This window comes from Hylobates moloch, unplaced genomic scaffold, assembly GCF_009828535.3.
Source record: "Hylobates moloch isolate HMO894 unplaced genomic scaffold, HMol_V3 SCAFFOLD_8, whole genome shotgun sequence".
NCBI classification, from domain to species: Eukaryota; Metazoa; Chordata; class Mammalia; order Primates; family Hylobatidae; genus Hylobates; species Hylobates moloch.
In genome coordinates this window covers 19,529,785-19,554,612 of record NW_026652283.1, presented here as the reverse complement: position 1 = coordinate 19,554,612, position 24,828 = coordinate 19,529,785, and the positions used below count along the sequence as shown (strand labels likewise).

Here is a 24,828-nt window from a genome sequence, read left to right as displayed (position 1 = left end):
AAAACTGCTGTCAATACCTTACCATTTGATATATCTTGCTCTGACGGCTGCCAGATCATTCTCTTGATTACTGCTTCTCATGCTTCTCCATTAGCCCATATGGCTTATATTCGAAAGAGGCACCACTATCAAGTGGTAAAGAATCCTAATTCACATTATTGACTCCAAATATCTTAATTACTGATGTTGCTTTTCACTTCATTTTTGAATGCTTAGGTAAGATTATATATGTATATATATAACATTTTAATTCATATATAAATTAATTTAATAAGATATAATTTTAATTACCAAGAAAAATAATCTTACTCTAATTACCTAGACAGACTCCTCTCCTGACTTCCTTCTCCTTATTTCATCTCTACACCTGAGAATAGTTAAATATAACCTATCATAGTACTTAAGATACTTTATTACAGTGATCTATATACTTCCTAATATCATCCACTAGGTTCTCAAAAAATAAAGGCAATGTTCTATTACCAGGGAATAGTATGATGGCTGGTATCATTTGTTAAATAAATAAATGAATGAAATATTATAATCCTTTAAACCCTCACAGTTTATACTATATTAAAATGAATATGTACTCTTCGGCTTATAAGCAGCAGATGTTTGTAGGCTTCGATTGGTTTTTCTCTTCTAAAGAGCAGAAACCTAACCCTCTTCCCCTTTTTATGTACTCAAGACATATTTGTTAATTTTAATAGGAGTTTTAGAAAAAATAATTCAGCTAAATTTAGCAGAGAAGAAAGCTAACTCTAGATGATTTTAGTATGCTTTTTTTTTTTTTTTTTACTAACTTTTCCGTTTCATTGAGATTAACAATTCCAAGTTGACAATGAATGTTAAATACTTACCAGTCACATTTTTTGTAACATTTTTTCCTTGGTTGGTCAAATCAGCTGTTTGATTTCTATCATCATTTGTTTTCAGCACATGCAAAGATAGTGAAATTTTTCTTTCTTTTGGTGGTTTATTTGGATTTTGGGGCAAGAAAAAAAATGGTATGGAAGAAATAATGGAAAATAGTCCAGACACAAGGAAACCAAGCCACCAAGCTCCAACCCAACGAGAGTCTTTAGGAGTTATTCTGATAGTGCCTAGGAGAAACAGAAGAAACCAGTCAAAAATCGTTCTGAAATACAGCAGGTTCTGGGAAATAATGATAATGATTGCAGTCCTCCACAGATGAAGAAAGTAAACCAAATGTTTACTTTCAATTCTAAAACACTATTTTCTTCTTTTCATATTTTCTTATCTCTGAAACTAGGTTGATGACATCTTGCAATTGCTATTGTCCAGGAATCAGTCATGACACTGTTCACATTGCCTGATCTTGTGTGCACTTGGTGGCTTTTCAGATTTCATGACTGGACAGCTGCCATCATTGGACATTTAACTCCTCAGACCATTTAATAACTATTCATGGAAGAAATATGAATCCTCACTGTTGTCTGAAAATGTTGGAATCATCTGATGAGGTCAAGAAAGCATCAGTAATAAAATTTAAGCAGCTGGCAAAAAATACTTAGAGACAGTAAAGGAGCTTCCATCCACACCACCCTAACTACCCAGGAACCTGCATTTGCAATTATCCAGACAGCACAGAGGATAAAAAACTATGCAAAATGAAAATCTGAGTTTAAGAGTAACCCAGAAATATTGGACTCTAAATGTTAGAAATCATTTAACCATTTTATTTCAACTATATTTCCCTTAAAGTATGTATAAGAGTAATGTGTAAATGCTATATCTCAAGTGTAAATGAGTTATTTTAGTAGGTAGAAAATATACAGTTTAAGTAATAGGAATGCATCCATGAGATATCAGCAAGATACCAGAATAGGAAGCACTAGATACCTTTTTCTCCATGAGCATACTGATTCAACAGTAATATTCAGATCAATTTCATTTGTGAGAAATACAGAAACTAACTGAGAGACTGCTATACATCAGGAAAGTACAGAACCAGATACATAAAAACCAGTAAGATAATTGGAGACATCCTCTTGCCATTCTCCTCCTCAGTATTATACCACACAACTGGGAAAAACTAGCAGTTTAAACTGGCATGTGAACACTTGACACAGCTCTTCCCTCTGGCTTAACACAGAGTGAATGTGTGAGAGAAAAAAAAAAAAACAAAAAACGTGGCAATTCCTCAAGGATCTAGAACCAGAAATGCCATTTGATCCAGCAACCCCGTTACTGGGTATATACCCAAAGGAATATAAATCATTCTATTATAAAGATACATACACATGTATGTTTATTGCAGCATTATTCACAATAGCAAAATCATGGAACCAACCCGAATACCCATCAATGATAGACTGTATAAAGAAAATGTGGTACATATACACCATGGAATACTATGCAGCCATAAAAAGGAAGGAGATAATGTCCTTTGCAGGGACATGTATGAAGCTGAAAGCCATTATCCTCAGCAAACTAACACAGGAACAGAAAATCAAACACTGCATGTTCTCACTTATAAGTAGGAGCTGAACACTGAGAAGACATAAACACAAAGAGGGAAACTACACACACTGGGGCCTGTCATGGGGGCAGAAGGAGGGAGAGCATCAGGACAAACAGCTAATGCATGTGGGGCTTAATACCTAGGTGATGGGTTGATAGGTGCAGCAAACCACCATTGCACATGTTTACCTATGTAACAAACCTGTACATTCTGCACATGTATCCTGGAACTTAAAGTAAAATAAAATTTTAAAAAATGGTCCCAGCTCATCCTTGGGGAGAGAAAGGGTTGGACTTCACACTCAACATTTCAACCTTTCCAAGTGCTACCCAATGGATTGGCTTCTATCTCATCTGTCTCGAAGTACTGACAGGACCCAGCATATGCCAGACACCTGGGAACTACCGAGAATAAAGATGAGCCAGTATGTGGACATTTATCACAGATCCTGCCCCCTAGGTTAGTGCAGAGTGAGCAGGCAAAAACAAACAAAAACAAAAACAGCATCCCAGCTCTTAGCTCCGCCACGGAGAAGCAAAGATTTGGACCACATATATAACATTTCATCTTTTCTGAGTTCTATTAAGGAAAGGTATTTTGTCCTCCTTGTCTTTAGGTTAGGCATACACTTGGCCCCTGGGTGCTACAAAGAACACAAAAATGATTATTTAAACTAGCACATGGGCACTTGCCAAGTTCCTGCTGCCCCTAGATTTAAGCAGTGATGAGGTAAGAAATCTCAGCTTCCAAATTCTCCATGGGAAGGGAAAGAGTTGGACAGCATGCCAAATATTCAAACTTTCCTAAGAGTTGACTAAGGACTGTCTTCTGTCTCAAATGTGTAAAGGTGCTGATAAGATCCTGCATACTCTAGATGCCTGGGGGATCCTAAGACAAAGATAGAAGTTTGGACGACCATGAAAATTTGAGAGGCCCAAGAAGATATGGCTGGGCTGATTGATGAAGGTTTTCTCTTACAAAAAGGCCAGTCCATGAAGAGTTGGAGAGGTGATTCTTTTTTTCTAACGCATAGATTGCAAAATATTTTTTCTAATACCAGCTCAGCCACAGTAAAATAGGGCACCAGGCAGAGTTTTGAGGCCCTAACTCATGGACAACATTTCTAGGCACATCCTGGGCCAAAAAGGAATCCACTGCCTTGAAGGGAAGGACCCACTCCTGGCAGCATTTATCATCAGTTGACTAAAGAGCCCTCAGGCCCTAAATAACCAGCAGTGGTACCAAAGTAATGCACTGCGGGCCTTGGGCTCTGAGATTTGCTGACTTCAGGTGTGACCAAGCACAATCCCAGCTGTGCTGGTTATGGTGAAAGACTCCTTCTGTTTAAGAGAAGTGGTAGAAAAATAAAGGCGACTTTGTCTTGCACCTTAGGTACCAGCTCAGCTACAGTAGAACAGAGCAACAAGAAGGCTTTTGGGGTCCCTAAGTCCAGGACTAAGCTCTTAGAAAGCATTTCTAGACCTGCCCTGGGCCAGAGGCAAGCCTAGAAATGCTGTCCAATAGCCTAGTCCTGGACTAAGAGACCCACTGCCCTGAAGGATGAGTCTCCGAGACCTGGCAGCATTCATAATAAACTGACTGAAGAGCCCTAGAGCTTTAATTGAACATAGGTGGTGGCCTGGCAGAATCTTCCTTGGGCCTGTGGTGGCGGTGGACACAGGGGGAAGCTCCTCTGCCTGTGGCAAGGGGAGAGAAGAGCAAGAAGAACTTTGTGCTGTGGTTTGGGTGCCAGTGTAGCCACAGTGGAATAGAATATCTATTATAGGTAAATTGCTAAGGTTTTTTGCTCCAATCCTTGGCTCTCAGACAGCATCTGTAGGCCAGCCTGAGGCCTAGGGGAACTCACTGCATTGAAGGGAAGGACACAAACCTGGCTGGCTTGGCCAACTACTGCTTGTAGAGCCCTTCAGCTTGAGTTAACATAGATGGTAGCCCGACAGTAGTTAAAGAGGGCCTTGGGCAAGACCCAGTGCTGTGCTGGCTTCCGATAGTGGTTACAGCGGACCTTGGGCAAGACCCAGCGCTGTGCTGGCTTCAGGTCTTACCCAGGACAGTCTCAGTGGCGGGGGGCCACAGGGATGCTTGCTTGCATCAGTGAACCCCCAGTTCCTGGCAGCTCAGCACAGAAAGAGCAAGACTACATTTGCTTTGGAGAAAGTAGGGGAAAAGAACAAGAGTCTCTGCCTAATAATCCAGAGAATTCTTCCATATACTTTCCAAGGCCACCAAGGCAGTACCTCTCTAAGACTGTAAAAACCACAGTATTATTGAGGTTGTGGCCAAAGTCCCTTCATATACCTAAAAAGCCTAGTAAAGAAGGATGGGTAAAAACAAACCCAGACAACAAAGACTACAATAAATACCTAAGTCATCAATGCCCAGACATTGATAAATAACATAAGGACTAAGATGAGCCAGGAAAACATGACCTTACCAAACAAATTAAATAAGGCACCAGGGAACAATCCTGGTGAAACAAACATATGTAATCTTCAAACAGAGAATTCAACATAGCTGTTCTGAAGAAACTCAGAGAAATTCGAGATAACATAGAGAAGGAATTCAGAAACTATCAGATAATTTAACAAAGAGACTGAAATAATTAATGCCAATACTATTCAAACCATTCCAAAAAATGGAGGAGTAGGGAATATTTCCAAACTCATTCTGTGAGGCCAATATTACCTTGATACCAAAATCAAACAAACACACATCAAAAAAAGAAAACTACAGGCCAATTTCTCTGATGAATATCGATGCAAATATCCTCAACAAAATAGTGACAAACCAAATTCAACAATATATTAGAATGATCCTTCATCATGACCAAGTGGGATTTATCCTGGGATCCAAGGTTAGTTCAACATATGCAAATCAATAAATCTGATACATTATATAAACAGATGAAAGGTAAAAATCATATGATCATTTCAATTGATGCTAAAAAAGCACTTGATAAAATTCAACATCCCTTCATAATAAAAGCCCTCAAAAATCTGGGAATAGAAGGAACATACCTACCCAAATATATCCACAGATTCAAATTCATATAAAACCAACAAATGACCTCAAATAGCCAAAGCAACCTTGAAAAAGAACAAAGGTGATGGCTCACACTTCCTGATTACAAATATATGTTAAAGCTAAAGTAATTAATACATTACAGTACTGGCATAAAGATAGATATATAGACCAATAGAATGGAATACAGAGCCCAGAGAAATCTGTGTGTATACAGTCATCTGATCTTTGACAAGTGTCCACGATAGTGAAATAACTGTTTCTCTGATAAATGGTGTTGAGAAAACTGGATATTCACATACAAGAAAATGATGTTATACCCTTGTCTTATATATACTGAAAAAATAAACTCAGACTATGTTGAAGACTAAAATTTAAAACTAGAAACTATAAAATTCTTAGAATAGAACTTGAATTTCATTACATTTGTCTTGACAATAATTTCATGGATGTACCACCAAAAGCACAGGCAATAAAAGCAAAATTAGACAAACGGAACTGGTCAAACTAAAAAGCTTCTGCCCAGCAAAAGAAATAATCAACAGATTGAAAAGGCAACATATGGAATAAGAGAAAATATTCATAAAGCATATATGTGATAAGGTGTTAATTTCTAAAATGTACAAAACATTCCTACAACTCCATAGCAAAAAAAAAATTGCCTGTTTTAAAAATAGGTGAAAGACCTGAATAGAAATTTCTCCAAAGAAGATATAGAAATGAACAACAGGTATACGGAAAGGTATCCAACATCATTTATTATCATAATAGTGCAAGTCAAAAGCACAATTACATATCACCATACACCCATTAGGATGGCTATTATCAAAAATAAAGAATGAGAAAAGTGTTGGCATAGATGTGGAGATATTTGAACACTTATACACTGTTGGTAGAATGCAAAATCGTGCAGCCGGTATAAAAAAATTGTATGAAGTTTCCTCAAAAAATTAAATATAGAACTACAATATGATGGAGAAATCTCACTTCTAGGTGTATATCCAAAATAATCGAAATCAGGATCTCACAGAGATATTTGCATTTGCATGTTCATTGCAGCACTCTTCACAACAGTCTAAATGTGAAAACAACCTAATATCTACAGAGAGATGAATAAATAAAGAAAACATGATATATACATATAATGGAATACTATTCACCCTTAAACAGAAAGGACATCCTGCAATATGTGATAACATGGACGAACTTTGCCAACATTGTGCTAAGTAAAATAAGCCAGTCACAGAAGAACAAATACTGAGTGACTACATTTATGTGACGCATACAAAAGAGTCAAACTCATGAAAGCAGAAAGTAGAATGGTGATTTCCAGTGGTTGTGGGAAAGGAGAAATAGGGAGTTCCCAGTCAATGGGTATAAAAAGTTTCATTTATACAAGATGAGTAAGCTCTAGAGATCTGCTGTACAACATTGTGCCTGTAGTTAACAATACTGTATTGTACAGTTGACCTTTGAATAACATGGGATTTAGGGTGGCTGACCCCCCACACAGTTGACAATCTGTGTATAACTTTTGGTTCCCCAAAAACTTAACTTGAATCTGTAGATATATTTGGGTAGGTATGCTCCTTCTATCCCCAGATTTTTGAGGGCTTTTACTATGAAGGGATGTTGAATTTTATCAAGTGCTTTTTTAGCACTAACAGTTGGCCAGAATTCTTACCAATAGCATAAACAGTCAATATATATTTTGCATGCTGTATGTATTATAAACTGTATTCTTTCTATAAAGTAAGCAGGAGAAAATGACGTTTAGAAAATCACAAGGAAATGTGTTTACTATTCATTAAGTGGAAGTGGGTCATCATAAAGCTTTTCATCCTCATCTCTTCACATTGAATAGGTGGAGGAGGAGGAAGGGGAGGCATTGTTCTTGCTTTCTCTAGGGTAGTAGAGGCAGAGGCAGTGGAGGAAGTAAAAAGAAAGACAGGAAAGGCAGGTACACACCGTGTGGCTTTACAGAAATACATCATAATTTCCACAGGAAAGGCAGGTACACACAGTGTGGCTTTACAGAAATAACATCGTAATTTCTATTTGACTTTGTTGCTTTATCATTTCTCTAAAAATGTTTCTATATGATACCAATCCTTCTTCCACTGCTTGCTTTCATTTCAGTGCCCACATTACAGAAGCTTCCATGTTGTAGAATACATCAAAACAGTCTTGAATAATCAGAACGCTTCTGCCAGACTGTCTGATGTCAATTTGTTTCTGTCACTGCTTCTTCTATGTCTTCATCATCTGACATTGGTTCAAAAGCACTTATCTCCATCAAGTTGTCTTCTGTTGATTCCTCCAATGTGCCTGTTACCTCTTCAATGTCTCCAAGATTCATGTCTTGAAATTCTTCACTCCACACCTTTTTTTTTTTTTGGCCATATCCACAATCTCTTCATAATTTTCTTGAATGGTTATGATTTCCATGAAGCTATGCACAACATTTGGACAGTTTTCTCCAGTAGAAATTTGTTTCCTGTTAGATGGCTTTTGTGGCTTTTTACATAACAATGATGGCAACTTCAACGGTGTAATCCTTTCAGACTTTTATAATGTTCTCTCTATCGGGGTTCTCTTCCACAGTATTTACAATCCTTTCTATAGGGTAACATGTATAATGAGGCTTAAATGTCCTTAGGACCCCACATCTAGAGGGTGAATTAGAGACACTGCGTTTGGGATAAAGCAGACCACTTCAGCACCTTCAGTATTCAACTCATGAGGTTCTGGATGACCAAGAGCATTGCGAATTATCAAAAGGACTTTAAAAGGTCAACCCTTCCTGCCAAGGTACTTCCTGTCTTCAGGAACAAAGCATGGAAGGAAACTGTCATAACTTTTCAGAAAAAAAGTTATTGTTCAGGCCTTCTTTTCCTACAACCAAAAGACTAACAACTGTTTTTTATTATTTCCCCTTCAAGGCTTAGGGATTAGCAGTTGTATAGGTAAGAACAGTTCTGATCATAAACCCCACTGCATTTGCACAGAACATCAGAGTTAGCCTATCCCTTCCTGCCTTAAATACTGCTGCTCACTTATCTTCCTTATTAGTAAGTGTACTTTGTGGTATTTTTTTTTTTTTTTTTTTTTCAGAATAGGGCACTTTCATCTGATTAAAAACCTGCTCAGGTAGATGTCCTTTCTCCTCAATGACTTTCTTTATGCCATTTAGAACTTTTCTGTTATCTCCTAAGTGGCAGAAGCTGCTTCTCCTGTTATATTGACACTTGTTTGAGTCAAACCTCTTTCGAAAATTTTCAAATTATCCATTAGTGGCATGAAGTTGTCCAGCTTTAAATCATTCACTTTCCTTTTGCTTCAAGTTGTCATGTAATGACTTCATGTTTTCTTAAATCACGTTTCAAGTCTACAGGTATGCCTTTCTGATAGCAATCTTGCATCTACATAAAAGTTGAATTTTCAATATGATATAAAAAGATATTTCACTAAAAGGACAGGTTTATGTGCCCAATGTTGTAGCTGCAGTGAGGCTTCATGTTGATCCATTTTTCTGTGAGTGTGGGTTTTTGTTTTTGTTTTACAATGATCCTTGTACTGCATACATTTATATTGAAACAGTGGCCAGCTGCAGAGCTCTTCTACAGTACATATTAAATTCAACTTTTTCTTATAATGTGATGACTTTTCTTTGCTTCTGGGAGCACTTCCAGCATCACTAGTGGTACTTCACATGGCTCACACAGTGTTACTTAAGGTTGATGTTACAGCACTAAACAGGATGAAAAATACACAGAAAACACAAGGGTTCACTTTTTACTGTGATTCATCACTTACTGGAGAGTGATGAAAACTACTCACATGGAGACGATGAATGACACATGGCATTTTAAATAAATACTCTCAACACTTGAGCTTACTGCAATAGCAACAGGAGATGGTTACAGAATTTTTACAGCAGTGAAGTAGGCACTACAGTTAATTTTATGCACTTATGATTTAATACTGTGACTGGGAATGGCATCGTGTAAGGTCTATAAGAGTTTCTCTGTGTAAAGTTTAACAAATTTTAACTTTTAATAAGAGATTTGTGCATATTTTATTGTAGTAAATTATAAAATAATATTTACATATATTTTATATATTCACAATATAACTAATTTTAACTTAACTTTTTCTACATTTCTAAGCTGCCTAGTTTATCTGCAAGGTTTTTCATGTCGTCACAAATCTCGAACAATGTTTCCAATACATTTATCAAAAAAACTATGTATAAGTGGACCTGCACAGTTCAAACCTGTGCTGTTCAAGGTTCAATTGTATTTTTGGGAGGTAGAATCCATTTTAATTGTTCTTATCTCAGTAAAATAAAAATAATAAAAATTAAGAAAGCGTACACACACAGGAACACACACACCATGGAAGTTTGTAGCAAACTTAACTGATGCCATTACTCTTATCTATAAGAAAAATCATTGACATGAAAAAATACTGAATTGATTTAAAACTATTTAGAAATATATTATTTTCTAGTATGAACTGATCTGGTTTTAAAATTGATTTATGTGATCATACTGTTTCATAATCAACAACTCAGGCAGACTTCAGGAAATGACTAGTTAAATCAGTAACTCCATTATACATGCTAAGTGTTTATCACCTGTCAGAAATGTAATTTTGATGACTGTTTTTGGTTCTTTCACTGGTCTATATATAGGAACTAAAGGTCATAACCAAGCTAGATATGTCCTGCTAGTGTTTCCTGTGGCTCACACACAATCTTAAAAATTGGAAAATTCTACATTAAAATCTTGGTTCCTGGATTCTCCAGAAAACCAATCAGAAAGCCTTATTAATGCTGGTCCCAAAATTCTGTATGAAAAGTATAGACCAGAGCTGGGGAGCACATGAGTTTTGGGGTGTATGGGGAGAGTAGTGCACCAGCAACAACTCTCCCTGTTCTAACCATCATACCCTAATTTCCTGCCCTTGATACTCTTTACTCATTTATGTTATGTCTTTGGCTCCTGTAGGAATTAAAATTTACCGAAGTATACTTTATCATAAGTTCACTTCATGCTTCTCACAGAATAAGAGAAGATGTGATAAGGTCTGAACAGTCAGGGGTAGAAGTTGAATCACCATGAATTCTAAAATGGTGTGCTTATTTCTGAGTAGAGAGGCTACAAAACTACTATCCTAAAGACCTTCAACACTTATTTTGCACTCAGTGTTAAAAGCAATGATTAAAGTAGAGCAAATGAGTAAAAATAGTGTACATAATATGTAGCTACACTAAGCCACATGTCTAACATGGAAGATATAAAACATATCATCAGGTACTTTCTTTAGTTTTATAATAGAAAACACTTTATGGTTTGTTGGCCTACAATAATGGCTATTCCATCTTGAAATGAATCCTTTGGTCTCTTTGGAGTGATCTATTTAAGTCCTCAAGAGACAGAAAATCATATTTGTTTATTCACAAACCCTGATGAGTCATTATATGCTAACACAGACACAATTCTGTCATGTTCTCAAAGAGATGGTGGGTAAGTACGCAAATATTTACGGATTGTTGTGAGAAGGGCTACAATAAAGGCATGCTCTTGATGATTAATAGAAGCACCGAATTTGAGACCAATGGAAATGATGAAGTAAGGGTTACATGAGAAAAGTCACATGTTGAAAGAGACTTTGAGAGCTATAAAAATAAAAAAGAGAGAAAAGTTTTTCCAATTTTAAATAAAGGGAAGTGTGAGATTACAGGGCATAGTAATTCAGTCAGTCATTGAATTAAGGTACAGATATTCATCAAGAGAGGGAATACAGGAAACAAAGTGGGTTTGGAAATCAGACGATGAGACCAGCTTTTGACAGGTTGAGTTTTAGGTACTTATTTAAAAAAGAATCTAAGAAGAAAAAAATGGAACAAGTAGTAGAACCATCCATTAAAACAAATTATAGAAAAATATCCATTACAATTAGTAAATTACATAGAAGTTGATTGTGTTTTATTAGTGGTAAAGCAGATTATAGTGGATGAGAAGTAAATGGGAGGTGAGAAGGTGAGATACTTATGTTAGATGATGTTTTTCTAGGTACTTGGCTTTCAAGATAAATTGAGAAACAGTTAATTGGAAGGTTGTTTGGGGATATAAAAATGTATACGTGTACATAGATGGGAGAGACTTGAGTGTGTTTGCTGAGGAAAAGAGAGGGTGCAGATGGAGGAGAGGCAGAAAGAGGAAATCTAAACCCCAACTGGATCTACTAATATTAGCTAAAGATAAATACTTTTTCATAAGTATTGGTTAACAAAAGATAAATATGGATATGGTGAAGGGTATATCTGTAGGAAGGAGGGCCTGAAGTTGAGGCAGATATTACAGCATTGACTCTCATTCTTCTATGAAAGGAGAAATAAAGCATGCTCTGAGAGTAAAGACAAAAGTCATTAATTTTATTTATGCATCCTCTCCTTCATTCATTTGTTCTATAAGCACTCATTAAATGTTCCCATAGGCCAAGCCCTCAGTGAGAACCAGGAAAAATGACCACAACCAAAGTGCACTGTGGCCTCTCTTAACCCACCCCCGCCGTAAGTCAATGCAGCAGCCACAAGGAGGCTTTCGCAAAGCAAACATCAACATCTGAGTTCTACGCATCAACTTCCAAGTCACCATCAACTGAAAAATAACATTTACTTGACTTGGCCAGTCAGTTTTGGGAAAGGGACATTTCAAGTTTGGTTATTTTGGATCAAGTAATCTAAAATAAATTTGTTAAAAATCTCTTTTTACACTTAGTTGTAAAAGCAAAGTATAAATAGGAGCTAAATTTCTTTTTTGTTCTGACTATTAATGGATTTATTTCCTACTTGTAACTCTTGAAAAATAGTAAACAAAGAACTATTGAAAGACTGAATTTAATTCTTTGGAAGAATGGTGTCCTGCACTTAAAAGACACTATCGTTGTACCTTATTCTGATTGTACTTACTCAGATCTACATATCCAATATCCACGTACATTTTAGCAAACAGAGATCCCAGTGCAAAGCCAATGACTGGACCAATCATTCCTATTGCATTCAAACTACCTGTAAGTATTACAAAACAATTTAATCAGATGTCACAAATACTTGGTTTTCATTTAACATGTTTTGAAAAGTAATATTACACAATACACTTCTGCAAAAATTTTCTAATAGGTAAAAGAAAAAACTAATGACATTATTATTTCAAGGGTAGATCCAGGGAATGTAATCATGAAATTTAATATATTCTGTACGTTACCTACATACAAGGAAGAATGTCCTTCTTTTGCAAAATCATCAATGTATGAAATCCCCAATGGTACTATGGGGGTTTCCCCTATACCACGAAGCATATTCCCCATGAAGACATAGATCCACATGTGTGACCCAGATTCCTTTACACAATCTATCAAGACAAGAAAGTGTTTTACTTTAAACATTAATTTTAACATTCCTATTAGAAATTTAACTACTTTAAATCCTTCATTTTTCCATTTTTTGTTTGTTTCTTTCCTAATTGCAATTGATTCATATTCACTTTACAAAGTTTGAAAATAAGGAAGGGCACAAAGAAAACAAGTAAAAATTTTCTATAATTATACTACACACAGAAGATCATTGCAAATGTTATTCTAGATCTTCTGCATTTTTAGTGCACAAAATATGCATAATATTCATTATGTACATTACATATTTAAAAATCCAGGTTATTTTTAAGGTGCATATACAATTATCACTATATTGTCACAATTTCCCCATGTTGTTAAGAGTTCTTCTATATTAAAATTTTAATTACTGGCATAGTAGTGTGTTGAATAATAGTTTCCTAATTTGGTTAAACAATCTCTTCTTTTGTCGTTACAAAATACTTTTATTTTTATTCTGTTAAACACGGATGTCATGGCTGTGATTATGAAATGTCCTCATGAACATTACTGATGATTTCCTTAAGATTAATCAAGAAAGTAGGCAAGTGTATTTTTGTTCTTTAATATATATTGAAAATTAATCTCCAGAAAGATTTTCAAATTTATACTCTCCCAGCAATACAGAAAACTTGAAATAATTTTTTTCCTCCACTTCATTTATTTTTATTAAATTTTGGAGTTAAAATTATAATTATTGTGTTAAAATAGTTACAAAGTCTTCAAATGCTATAACATTTTGTATCTTTATAAAGAGAAAGTTATATTATTCACATATTTCTACCACTTTCTGCCTTTTTATTTTAAATGTGTATGTTCTTTGCAAATTTCCTACTAAATTTGTTCTTTTGTCTTATCTACTTCTAAATGCCCTTGGTATACAATAATCCATTTGTACACTACGAGATTTGTTCTAGGACAGCTCATATGTATACAAATTTATGCAGACTTAAGTCCTCTCATTTGCCCTGTGGAAACCGCCTATAGAAGTCAGACCTCCACATGGGTGGTGGGTTTCTCCTTTTGTTTGGTTGGACAAAAGCTGAATATAAAGTGAACACGTGCAGTTTAAACCTGTGTTGTTTAAGAATCGACTGTATATATTAACAGTATGATTTTGTCTGTATGTAAGGGATAAACGTTCTTCCTATTTGTTCTTAAATCAATTTTGCTAAAGAATATCACAAACTTTATAGATGTGATTAAATCTATCAATCTAGAATTTGTTTTACTGTCACCATTAATTCTTACCTTTTTCTACTATCTCAGGTGATGTTCCATTGAATGATAAGGTTTGATTAATTAAACAGGTTGATAAACTTGATGTTGAATTTTCTGATGGATTAATATGGGTTTCTTTAGAATACCTGTAACTATAAGAGCAACATTAGATTGAACATTTTGCTTATCTACTGAATATTTTCAGTTTTCCTAGAAATACAGAGAAATTTTCTCCTTTATTTGAACCACTGTCTTCTCCAAATTACCAGAATCTTGTTTGTCAACTTCCCAGCATGTATTTCAGAACAGGTGATGAGAGGGGGTGAAATGGGAGTGTCTACTAAGAAAGATACTTCAATACACCATGAACAAAGTGAGTTATCACCTTGCTATTATCCTAAGAGTGCTTATAATCTGGTCAAGATATGAAATATCCTGGTTTTGCTTGTTGTTTTTTTATCTGTTAACTATGTCTATTTATCCCTTTGAGTTATCGTCAAAGATGGTCAATCTGTCTGATTTTCTTTCACGTACACACACACACACACACACACACACACAAAGTGCTTGACTTTTCAAAACTCAATAAAAACAAATTTCTAATTCATTTCAACTTTATGAGGAAAAACTTAATAAGAACAACAGAGATGGAGGTGGAATAGGGACAGATGCTGATGCTCAAAAATACTAAGTGCTCTGTGAGCTCTAAGGGCAACATATAGTGTGCCAGGCATTTTGCTCAACTTCAAAGAACAAGAAATAAAACATGAAGATTAAGAAATAAAACACACAGTGTTTGTACTTTGGAAATTTCACACTCTCTAAGATAAATGTATATGATCAAAGATATAGTAAATTTAATATACAAGGTCCTGAGTTGTCACACACCCACAAAAAAGAAATGATCAGCGGCTGGGCACGGTGGCTCACGCCTGTAATTCCAACACTTTGGGAGGCCGAGGCGGGCAGATCACGAGGTCAGGAGATCAAGACCATTCTGGCTAACATGGTGAAACCCCGTCTCTACTAAAAATACAAAAAATTAGCCAGGCATGGTGGCGGGCGCCTGTAGTCCCAGCTACTCGGGAAGCTGAGGCAAGAGAATGGTGTGAACCCGGGAGGTGGAGCTTGCAGTGAGCCGAGATCGCGCCACTGCACTCCAGCCGGGGCGACTAGTGAGACCTCGTCTCAAAAAAAAAAAAGAAAGAAATGATCAGCTTTTCCTGGAGGTGAAGGCAGATCAAAGAAAACTTCACAATGTGAAGGACAGATTAAATGAATATTGAAGATGGGTAGAATTCTAATTGGTAGACAAAGGAATAAAAGTATTCAAGTCTGTAGAAATAACAGACGCAAAGATATGACATATTATGGCACATTAGAGAACTGCAAGCCTAGAATGCGGTCCTCAGATGTGGGGAGCAATGGAAGATGAAGCTGGGGTAGTTGCATTTAAGGCATATCCTCCATAAAAATCATGAAGAATAAGATATTAAGAAGATTAGAGGGAATTATGGGACACAGAAATTATGGTGTCAGAAGCAAAGGAAAAAGATGGGCATGATGAAGAAGCCAAAAAAATAGAAAAACGAATCAAGATTGTGGAATATGATGAGCATTAGAGCAGTACTATCAAGAAGAAAGTTCTTATAAGGGCCAAATGTAGGGGGAAAAAAACAGAATTAATATGGTGACCAAAAGGCATGATTGCTGGATTTGGCATTAAGGAATTGGTGTCTCCAACAAACTGCTCATTGTCTCTCAGTACCCTTTCTTCTCTCCTTCCACAGTAACAGAAGTTGGGTTTTTTAGCTGGAAATATGGAAGCCTGGAATAAAGTATATTTTTTCCAACATCTATATATCTATGTGTAAAATGTAACTGACTTCTGGTAAATGTGGAATCAGTGAAAGTGTTTTGCTTCTGAAAATGCTCCTGGAGCTCAGCCTGTGGGCACTCTTTGTTCTTGTTCTTCTCTTCTATCCTGTTGCCTGGAAATACATTGCCACAATTTGTAACATGAGGACACGGCCATGCAAGGCATAGCACTATGATGAAAAGTAGAATCATATCATCCTTGGACTATTTACATTAAAAAATGTAAAAAATAAACTTCCATATTATTTAAGTTATTGCTATTTTCAGTTTTCTCATATGAACTTCTTACTCTAATCATAACTACACAGTTACCTTAGAAAGAGCAGCTTCAGTGAAATGCTGATGGGAAAACCTGTACAGCAGCAGGTGAAGTCTTACTGAGGATAATCAAAATCTTACAGGCAAAAACATAAAATACATATGTTCTACTAAAATTGGTAAATAACATATTTATTTCATATAAAACTGCATACCTTATATAATATTATTTTTATTTAAAAGTGTATAAAAGCCATGATAAAGAAATACATGATGAATAAAGCAATACATGAACTATTATATAGGAAATATACTCCATTTCTCTATGCATACCTATAGGTATTCCTCTCAAAAGGTAACTGCCTACTTAAAAGTATAAAAATAAAATTCTACTGCTAATTTACAAGTAGCTGATAATAAATGGCTCAGAGCTGTTTAACACTTACTATCCCATGAAGAAATGTGGTAAAGCTGTCAAAATACTTCCAGTTCCCATAAGGAGACAACCAATTCCAATTAACTTCGGTCTGTGTAGTTTAGATCCAAAGTAACTTACAAATACAATCACAAGCAAATTTCCTAGAAAAAGAACAAAATTATGTTGATATGACTTAGTGTAATTTTGTATGTAGTAGAACTGAATGCCCCAAATGAATGCAAATATGCCCAAGACATTGTACCTTCCCTCAAAGACCATGTAATTTAATTGTGAAAGTGAACTCTCCTACACTAAACCACTCATTGAAAAGTTGTATAGTATTAATAAGTAGATAGGTTTTATATGCAAAGAAAGCACTTAGGTAATTTGGCTATATGAGAGAAGCAAAGTTTTTTTGAAAATTTGGAGTTTACTGGATTGCATTGGAATGGAAAATGTCTTCCTAATCTGAGGGAAAGATAATCATTCATGCATATTTTAAACTTATTATAGGCATTCTTTAAATTTATACTATGTACCTACCACAGTGCTCAGAGTCAGAAATAAAAAAAAATCATGGTACTTGTTCTCTAGAAACACACTAGTAATAAAATAAAACAGATGGATAGATGTGCTATTAGATTATGGAAATAGCGAGCTTAAATTAATTAGGGGCTTTGTGAAAGTTTCCTGGAGGATACATTATTTGAGATGTAATGTTGAGTATAAATTATTTAGATTAAAACATGGAAGAAGAGCAATAAGAGTAGACCAGTTCAGATTTATCTGTAGCCTTATATATAACATTGTACAGACAATAATCAAGAATTATTGAACACTGATGGGAAATAGTTTCACAAAAGAAAGCACCAGAATGGACCAGCAGATAAAGCAACACAAGAATAAATACTTAAAACAATATTGAAATAAAAAGAGTAGAAACTTTTTTTTAAAAAAATCCTGTTAGCATATTTAAAGGTAAAATGGCATGTCGCAGCCATAGAATCAGAACTGGCAGACTAAAAATAATAAGACGACAATAAAGTGTTGTTATAAATTTAAAATATAATTAAAAATTTACAAATTAGAACTTGATATAAAAGATGACATCACACATAAGAGAAAATTGATGAAACATAAGGAAAAGAGGTAGAAATTTGGAGGAAAAAATTTTAAAGGAAAAAATCCAGAAAATATATTATTTATCTCATACATGTTTCAGAAGAAAAGAAAGAATAAAATACAGGAAGAAAAAAATAGGAAACAGAAAATAAAGTTTTTGTGTTAGAGGAAGACGTAAGCTTTCATATGAAAGTTCCTACATTTGTCCAGCAGAAATAATGTAGAAAGAGAGAGTCTCAGATACATGCTGTTAAGTTTTTGGATATTTAAAGATAAAAAAGAGATGCATATCAGTGCATGAAAATTACAGTGGTAATAATTTCTCATATACAAAATTGAATGTTATGAAAAAACAGTAGATGAATATTTTTAATGTTTTGAGAAAAAGGGATTTGGAAATTTTAATTCCATACCCAGACAAATTATCAATTAAATATGATACTAAAATAAATATTCCAACAGTCAAGGGCTTAGAAAATATGCCACGTTTTCAATTCTTCCTAAAAAAAAATAATTACAGTCATCCCTCGTCTCCATGGGTTATTGGTTCTAAAATGCTCTGTAGACACCAAGATTTGTGGATGCTCAAGTCCTTTAGGTAAAAAGGTGTAGTACTGCCTGGATGTGGAGGGTCACGTCTGTAATCCCAGCACTCTGAAAGGCTGAGGCTAGCAGATCACTTGAGGCTAGGAGTTTGAGATCAGCCTGGCCAAATGGTGAAAACTCGTCTCCACTTAAAAATATGAAAATTAGCCGGATGTGGTGGCACACGCCTCTAATCCCAGCTACTCGGGAGGCTGAGGCAGGAGAATCGCTTAAACCCAGGAGGTGGAGGTTGCTGTGAGCTGACATCAGGGCACTGCACCAGCCTGGGCGACAGAGGGAGACTCTGCCTCAAAAAAGAAAAACAAACAAACAAAAGATGTAGTATTTCATAAAACCTATCAACATCCTCCTGTATGCTTTATATCATCTCTAGATAACTTCTAATACTTCTAATACAATGTAAATACTATGTAAATAGTTGCTATTCTATGTTTTTATTTGTATCATTTTTATTAATATATGGCCATTTTTTATTTTATATTTTTTGAATATGACTTGCATCCGTGAGTGTGGAATCTGTGGATACAGAGGGTCATCTATACATGAAGGTATACTCCAGAAAGAGTAAAGATGAGATTTGAAGTCACAGGATTCAAGAAACAGAGGTAAGAAACCAAACTGATAATGATGTTCAAATGATTACTGTCAAATAGCTGCGAAGTTTAACAAAAATGTTAAGGATTAATTTCATAATAAAAATAGACATACAGTGAATTAAATGTTAAAACTAATAACATTCCAATTCTAAAATTCTAGATGATTTCATTGAGCCTGGGAGGTAAACAAGTGAAGGACATGTAGAGTGTCATATCTTTGAATCACAAACATTCTGAATGTATTTAAAGAGATAAATCTTCCTTTGACAATTACATTTTAGTCATTAGTTAAGCATTGTGTAAATACATTTAAAATAGAAACATGAATTGTAGGAAATATTTGCAGTCTATATAATAAGACGATTTGGTGGTCCCTTCAAATAATTAGAAAGTGAAAAGAAAAAGGGAAAATTAGCACAGGCTATGAGCTAGCAGTTCGTAAAATAAGAAAAATTTTAATTTTTCTTTGAAAAATTATTATATTGAAAATATATTATTTTCAATTATATAATATTTTCAATTATTATATAAAATCTCACTATTGTTGGAGAAATCCAAATTAAAATGGTGACATCAAAGCAATATCTTCAATGTTCAAAAAAAAAAAAAAAAGACCTTAAACCCCCAATGTTGTACACAGTTAAACAGTAGAATCTAGTGTAGGTTGCTTCCTATGCAGTCCCTCCACCTAAAATCATAAGAATTATAGTCCTCCCTCAACCTTTCTTCACACTGGGGCACCTTGAGACAAGGGAGATAAAGTTTCCTAAAAAATTAATTTGCAGACCATGAGTTTGTGTAGGATCAGAGTTTTTCAACATCCTCACTACAGACATTTTGGGAAGGATAGTTCTTTGTCGGTAAGTCTGTCTTGTGCATTGCACAGTGTTTAGCAGCATCCCTGACCTCTACCCCTAGGTACCAGTGGCATCCTCCCCACCCCAGCCCATTCATAGCAACAAAAATGTCCTAACATATTGCCAAATTGCCCATGAGAGACAAATGTACACCTAGTCCAGACCCAGTGATATAAAGCATGCATGAACAGTTTGTTTTTTAACTTATGCAAGTATGGTTATCAAATAGAAAAAAAAAAGTTACCAATTTCAAAGCTTCCATCAATTAAACCAGCAAGAGAAGAGGATATGTCAAATCTCCTTTCTATTTGAGTGATGGAAATTTTCATAATGATTCCACCTAGTGCTTTAGCAATATAGCTGAATGACAGGGCTGCCAAGAACATCTAAAAACAATAGAAGAAAAAAGGAAAATTGGTTAATCAAAGAACTATATAATGTTTATAGGTACATGGAACTAAAACAGTTTTTCTTCTTTACTTGAAAACATTATTTTTATCATAAAAAACATACCCATTTTTCCCTATACAAGTTGAAACTTCTCAGCCCTATAATATTATCATCAGTACACTACTAAAGCATGATTTTCTAACTTGGTTACAACATTCAATTGCTAGAGGAGTATAGTTAAGGTTGTTATTTTTAAACTAATTTCATTAACTGATTTATAGGAAGCTAGACGCTGTTCTCAGATGGCCATGATGGTGAGCTATTCTTTATTTCCATGTGAATAGCACTGGCTAACTGGGAGGGGAATGGCAGTGCATGCAGAGGTAGCACTTTCAGGCAGCCAGCTGAAAAATAGAACTTTGTGGAGGCAAAGAGGAATTTTATGTCCAACACAAGTGACTGTATCAAGACAGACAAAGGTATCCGATGCAAACAGGAACCTAAAGAGAGCAGGTATGTCCATAATTATATCAGAAAAACTAGATTTTATGACAAAATCTGTCTCAGGAGACAAAGGACATTATAGTAGCATAAAATTATCAATTCACCAGGAAGAGCCAACAATTATAAATAGATCTGCACCTAAAACTAAAGCAATGAGATATATGAAACAAACATAGATACAACGGAAGGAAAAATGGACAGTAACATAATAATGTAACAATAATAATGATACTTCAATATCCTGCATTCATTTATATACAGAACAACCAGGGAGACTATCATAGGAATCAAATGACTTGAACATGATAGACCAATTAACCTAACAGACAAATAGAGCACTCTCTGTCAAATAACAACAGAATACATCTTTTCTCCAGCAGAAATGGAACATTCTCCAAGATAGACCACCGTGGCCCACACAACAAATCTTAACAAATTAAAAATGTTGTAATTATATTAAGTATCTTTTCTGCTACAGTGCAATGAAACTAGTATTTAAAAGCAGGAATAAAATAAGAAAATCCACAGGTATGTGAAATTAAAAAATTCATTCTTACACAACCAATGGGTCAAAGGAGGAATAACAAGAATTAATAAAATGTCTGAGGAAAAATGAAAATGAAAACAGAAGAAACCAAAACTTATGTGACGCAGTGGAAGCAGCACTAAAGGGAAAGTTTATAAATTGATATTAAGAAAAGAAAAACTCAAATAAATAACATAACTGTATCCATCAAGGAACCAGGAAAACAAAAACAAACCCAAAATTAAGAGAGGAAGAAAATATTAAACATTAGAGTAGAAAAAATAAAATAGAAAATAAACAAAAACAACAGAAAAAAATTAATGAACCCAAGTTGGTCTTTTGAATATATCAACAAAACTGAGAGACCTTTAGCTAAAATAAAAAAGAGAGAGAGACTTAAACAGTTAAAATTAGAACTGAAAGAGCAGGCATTACAACAGCTGTCTCAGAAATTAAAAAGAATTATAAGAGATGACTATGAACAATCATAAGCCAACAAACTGGAAAACATAAAATAAATGAATACATTCCTAGAAACATACAACCTACTAAAATTGAATTATGATTCAATTTTAAAAATCTGAACAGAACTATAATTAGGACATTGAAGCAGTATCAAATACTTCCAAAAAAGATAAAACCAGTAACCAATGTCTTCACCAGAGAATTTTACCAAACTCCTAAAGAATAAGTAACACCAATACTTTTGAAAGAAACTCCAAAATTCATTTAATGTGGCCATAATTACCCTAATACCAAAATAACATAAAGACAGAAAAAAAGAAAACTACAGAAAAATATTCCTGGTGAATATTGTTACAAAAATCCTAAACGTAATACTAGCAGACTGAATTCAACAGCATATTAAAAAAAAGATCACATCATGATCCAGCAAAATATATACCTGGAATACAAGGATGGTTTAACATACAAAATTAAATCAGCATAATATATCACATTCACAAAATGAAGGACAAAACCACATGATCATCTCAATTAATGCAGAAAAAACATTTGACAAGATGCCCACTCCTAACGTTAATATTAATTGAACCTACTGCTGGAAGTTCTAGGAAGAGATATTAAACAAGAAAAAGAAATAAAATGCATTCAAATTGGAAAAGAAATAAAATTATCTCTGTTCACAGATGACATCATCTTATATGTAAAGATTCTACCAAAAAAAATTTAGAAAAAATAAACACATTTAGCAAAGTTGCAGGAAACAAATCAACATTCAAAATTAAGAAGTGGTTCTATGCACTACCAATGAACATTTCAAAAGGAAATTAAGAAAATCTCACTAGATCATAAAAAAGATAAAACAGGAATAAACTTAAATGACAAAGTGAAGATTTTTACACTGAAACCTATTAAATATTACCAAAATAAATAAAATGCAAATAAATGGGAAACATTCAATTCTCATAGACTGGAAGATTTAGTATTGTTAAAACATCCATACTATCCAAACTCATCTACAGATTTTAATTTCAATGCCATTTAATTTTTTGAATTTTGAATTTTGAATTTTTTTTCAGAGTCTTTCTCTGTTGCCCAGTCTGGAGTACAATGGAGTGATCATGGCTCACTGCAGTCCCACCTCCTGGGCTCCATCAATCCTCTCACCTCAGCCTCCTGAATAGCTGGTACTAGAGCTGTGCACCACTATGCCTAATTTTTTTTTTTTAAAGATGTGGCGTCTTGCCATGTTGCTTGGGCTAGAGCTAGTCTCAAACTTCTGGCCTCAAGTGATCCTCCAGCCTCAGACTTCCAAAGCCCTGGGGATACAGGTATGCACCACCATACCTAGCCAGAATTTGTATAGAAATAGAAAAAACAAATATAAAATTTACAGACAATCCAAAGGCACCCTGCGTAGCCAAAATAATCTTGAAGAATAAAACAGTTGGATGCTTCATATTTCCTGTTTTCAAAATATACTTCAGAGCAACTGTATTTAAGATGGTGTGTACTGAAATAAAGATAGTCATATAAAACAATGGAATAGAATAGAGTTCAGAAATGAACTGTTGCCTATATGGACAAGTGATTTTCAACAAGAGTGCCAACACTGCATGACAGGGAGAGAACAGTCTCTTCAACAATCGATGTTGAGAAAACTGGATATCCACATACAAAGGAATGAAGTTGACCCATTGTCTTACACCATATGCGAAAACTAACTCAAAATGGATTAAATGTCTAAATGTGAGACCTTACACTCTTAGAAGAAAATACAGAGAAAATGCTTCAGAGCATTCAATTGGACAATAATTTCTTGAATATGACACCCAAAGCACAGGCAACAAAATAAAAAATAGACAAATGTGACTACATCAAACTTAAAGACCTCTGCACATAAAAAGAAACAACAAGACGAAAATTTAACCTATAGAATGGCAGAAAATAATTGCAAATCCTATATTTAATAAGGCGCTAATACCCAGAATATATAAGGAACTTCTGCAACTTAACAACAACAGAAAACAAACAATGCAATTAAAAAATGGACAAAGGACTTGAATAAACATTTCTCCAAACAAGATGTATAAATGGCCAAAAAACATATGAAAAGATGCTCAACATCACTAATCATAAGGGAAATGTAAATCAAAACCACCATGAGCTATTACCCCACACTCATCAGAATACTCACTATTCAAAGAAAAATAACAAATATTAATAAGTATGTGAAAAAGTTGGATTCACTATGTTTGTTGTTTGAAATGTGAAATAGTGCTGCCATCATGAAAACTAGTTTGGAGTTTCCACAAAAAAGTCACAAGCAGAATTACCATAGAAGCCATCAATCCTTCTTCTGTGTATATATTCAAAGAAATTCAAACTGGGATCTTGAAGAGATTTTCACACACCCATGTTCATCACAGCATTATTTACAATAGCCAAGAGGTAGAAGCAACTAAAATGTTCATTGACAAATGAATAGACAAATAAAATATTGTAATGCAAATCAAAACCACAATGAGATATCATCTCACACTAGTCAGAATGGCTATTACCAACAAGTCAAAAAATAACAGATGCTGGTGAGGTTGTGAAGAAAAGGGACCACTTACACCTTGACGGTAGGAATGTAAATTAGCTCAACCATTGTGAAAAGCACTTTGGCAATTTCTCAAAGAACTTAAAATAGAATTATCATTCAACCCAGCAATTGTATTCCAGCAACATGGATGAAGCTGGTGGCCATTATCCTAAGCAAACTAACACAGGAACAGAAAATCAAATATTGCATGTTCTCAATTACAAGTGTGAACAAAAAATTAAGTACATATGGATACAAAGAAGGGAACAATAAACACTGGGCCTACCTGAGGGTGGAGGTTAGGAGAATACAGAGAATAGAAAAACTACCTATCAAGTACTATGCTTATTACTTGGCTGATAAAATAATCTGTACATTGGCTGGGAGTTGTGGCTTATGACTGTAATCCCAGCACTTTGGGAGGCCGAGGTGGGTG

The 24,828-nt window shown here is 34.8% G+C and overlaps 1 protein-coding gene across 2 annotated transcripts in view; it reads right to left on the bottom strand.

Annotated features, from left to right (window-relative positions):
* Window positions 1-24,828, bottom strand: part of SLCO1B3 (solute carrier organic anion transporter family member 1B3) — a 98,266-nt gene that overhangs the window by 41,968 nt on the left and 31,470 nt on the right. For both annotated transcript variants that reach the window (XM_032159782.2, XM_032159783.1), the window contains 6 exons: window positions 20,168-20,309; window positions 16,771-16,903; window positions 14,219-14,340; window positions 12,802-12,948; window positions 12,507-12,605; window positions 861-1,103 (listed from right to left, as the gene is read on the bottom strand). In XM_032159782.2, the coding sequence (XP_032015673.1) occupies window positions 861-1,103; window positions 12,507-12,605; window positions 12,802-12,948; window positions 14,219-14,340; window positions 16,771-16,903; window positions 20,168-20,309 (886 nt within the window). The remainder of the gene's footprint in view (window positions 1-860; window positions 1,104-12,506; window positions 12,606-12,801; window positions 12,949-14,218; window positions 14,341-16,770; window positions 16,904-20,167; window positions 20,310-24,828) is intronic.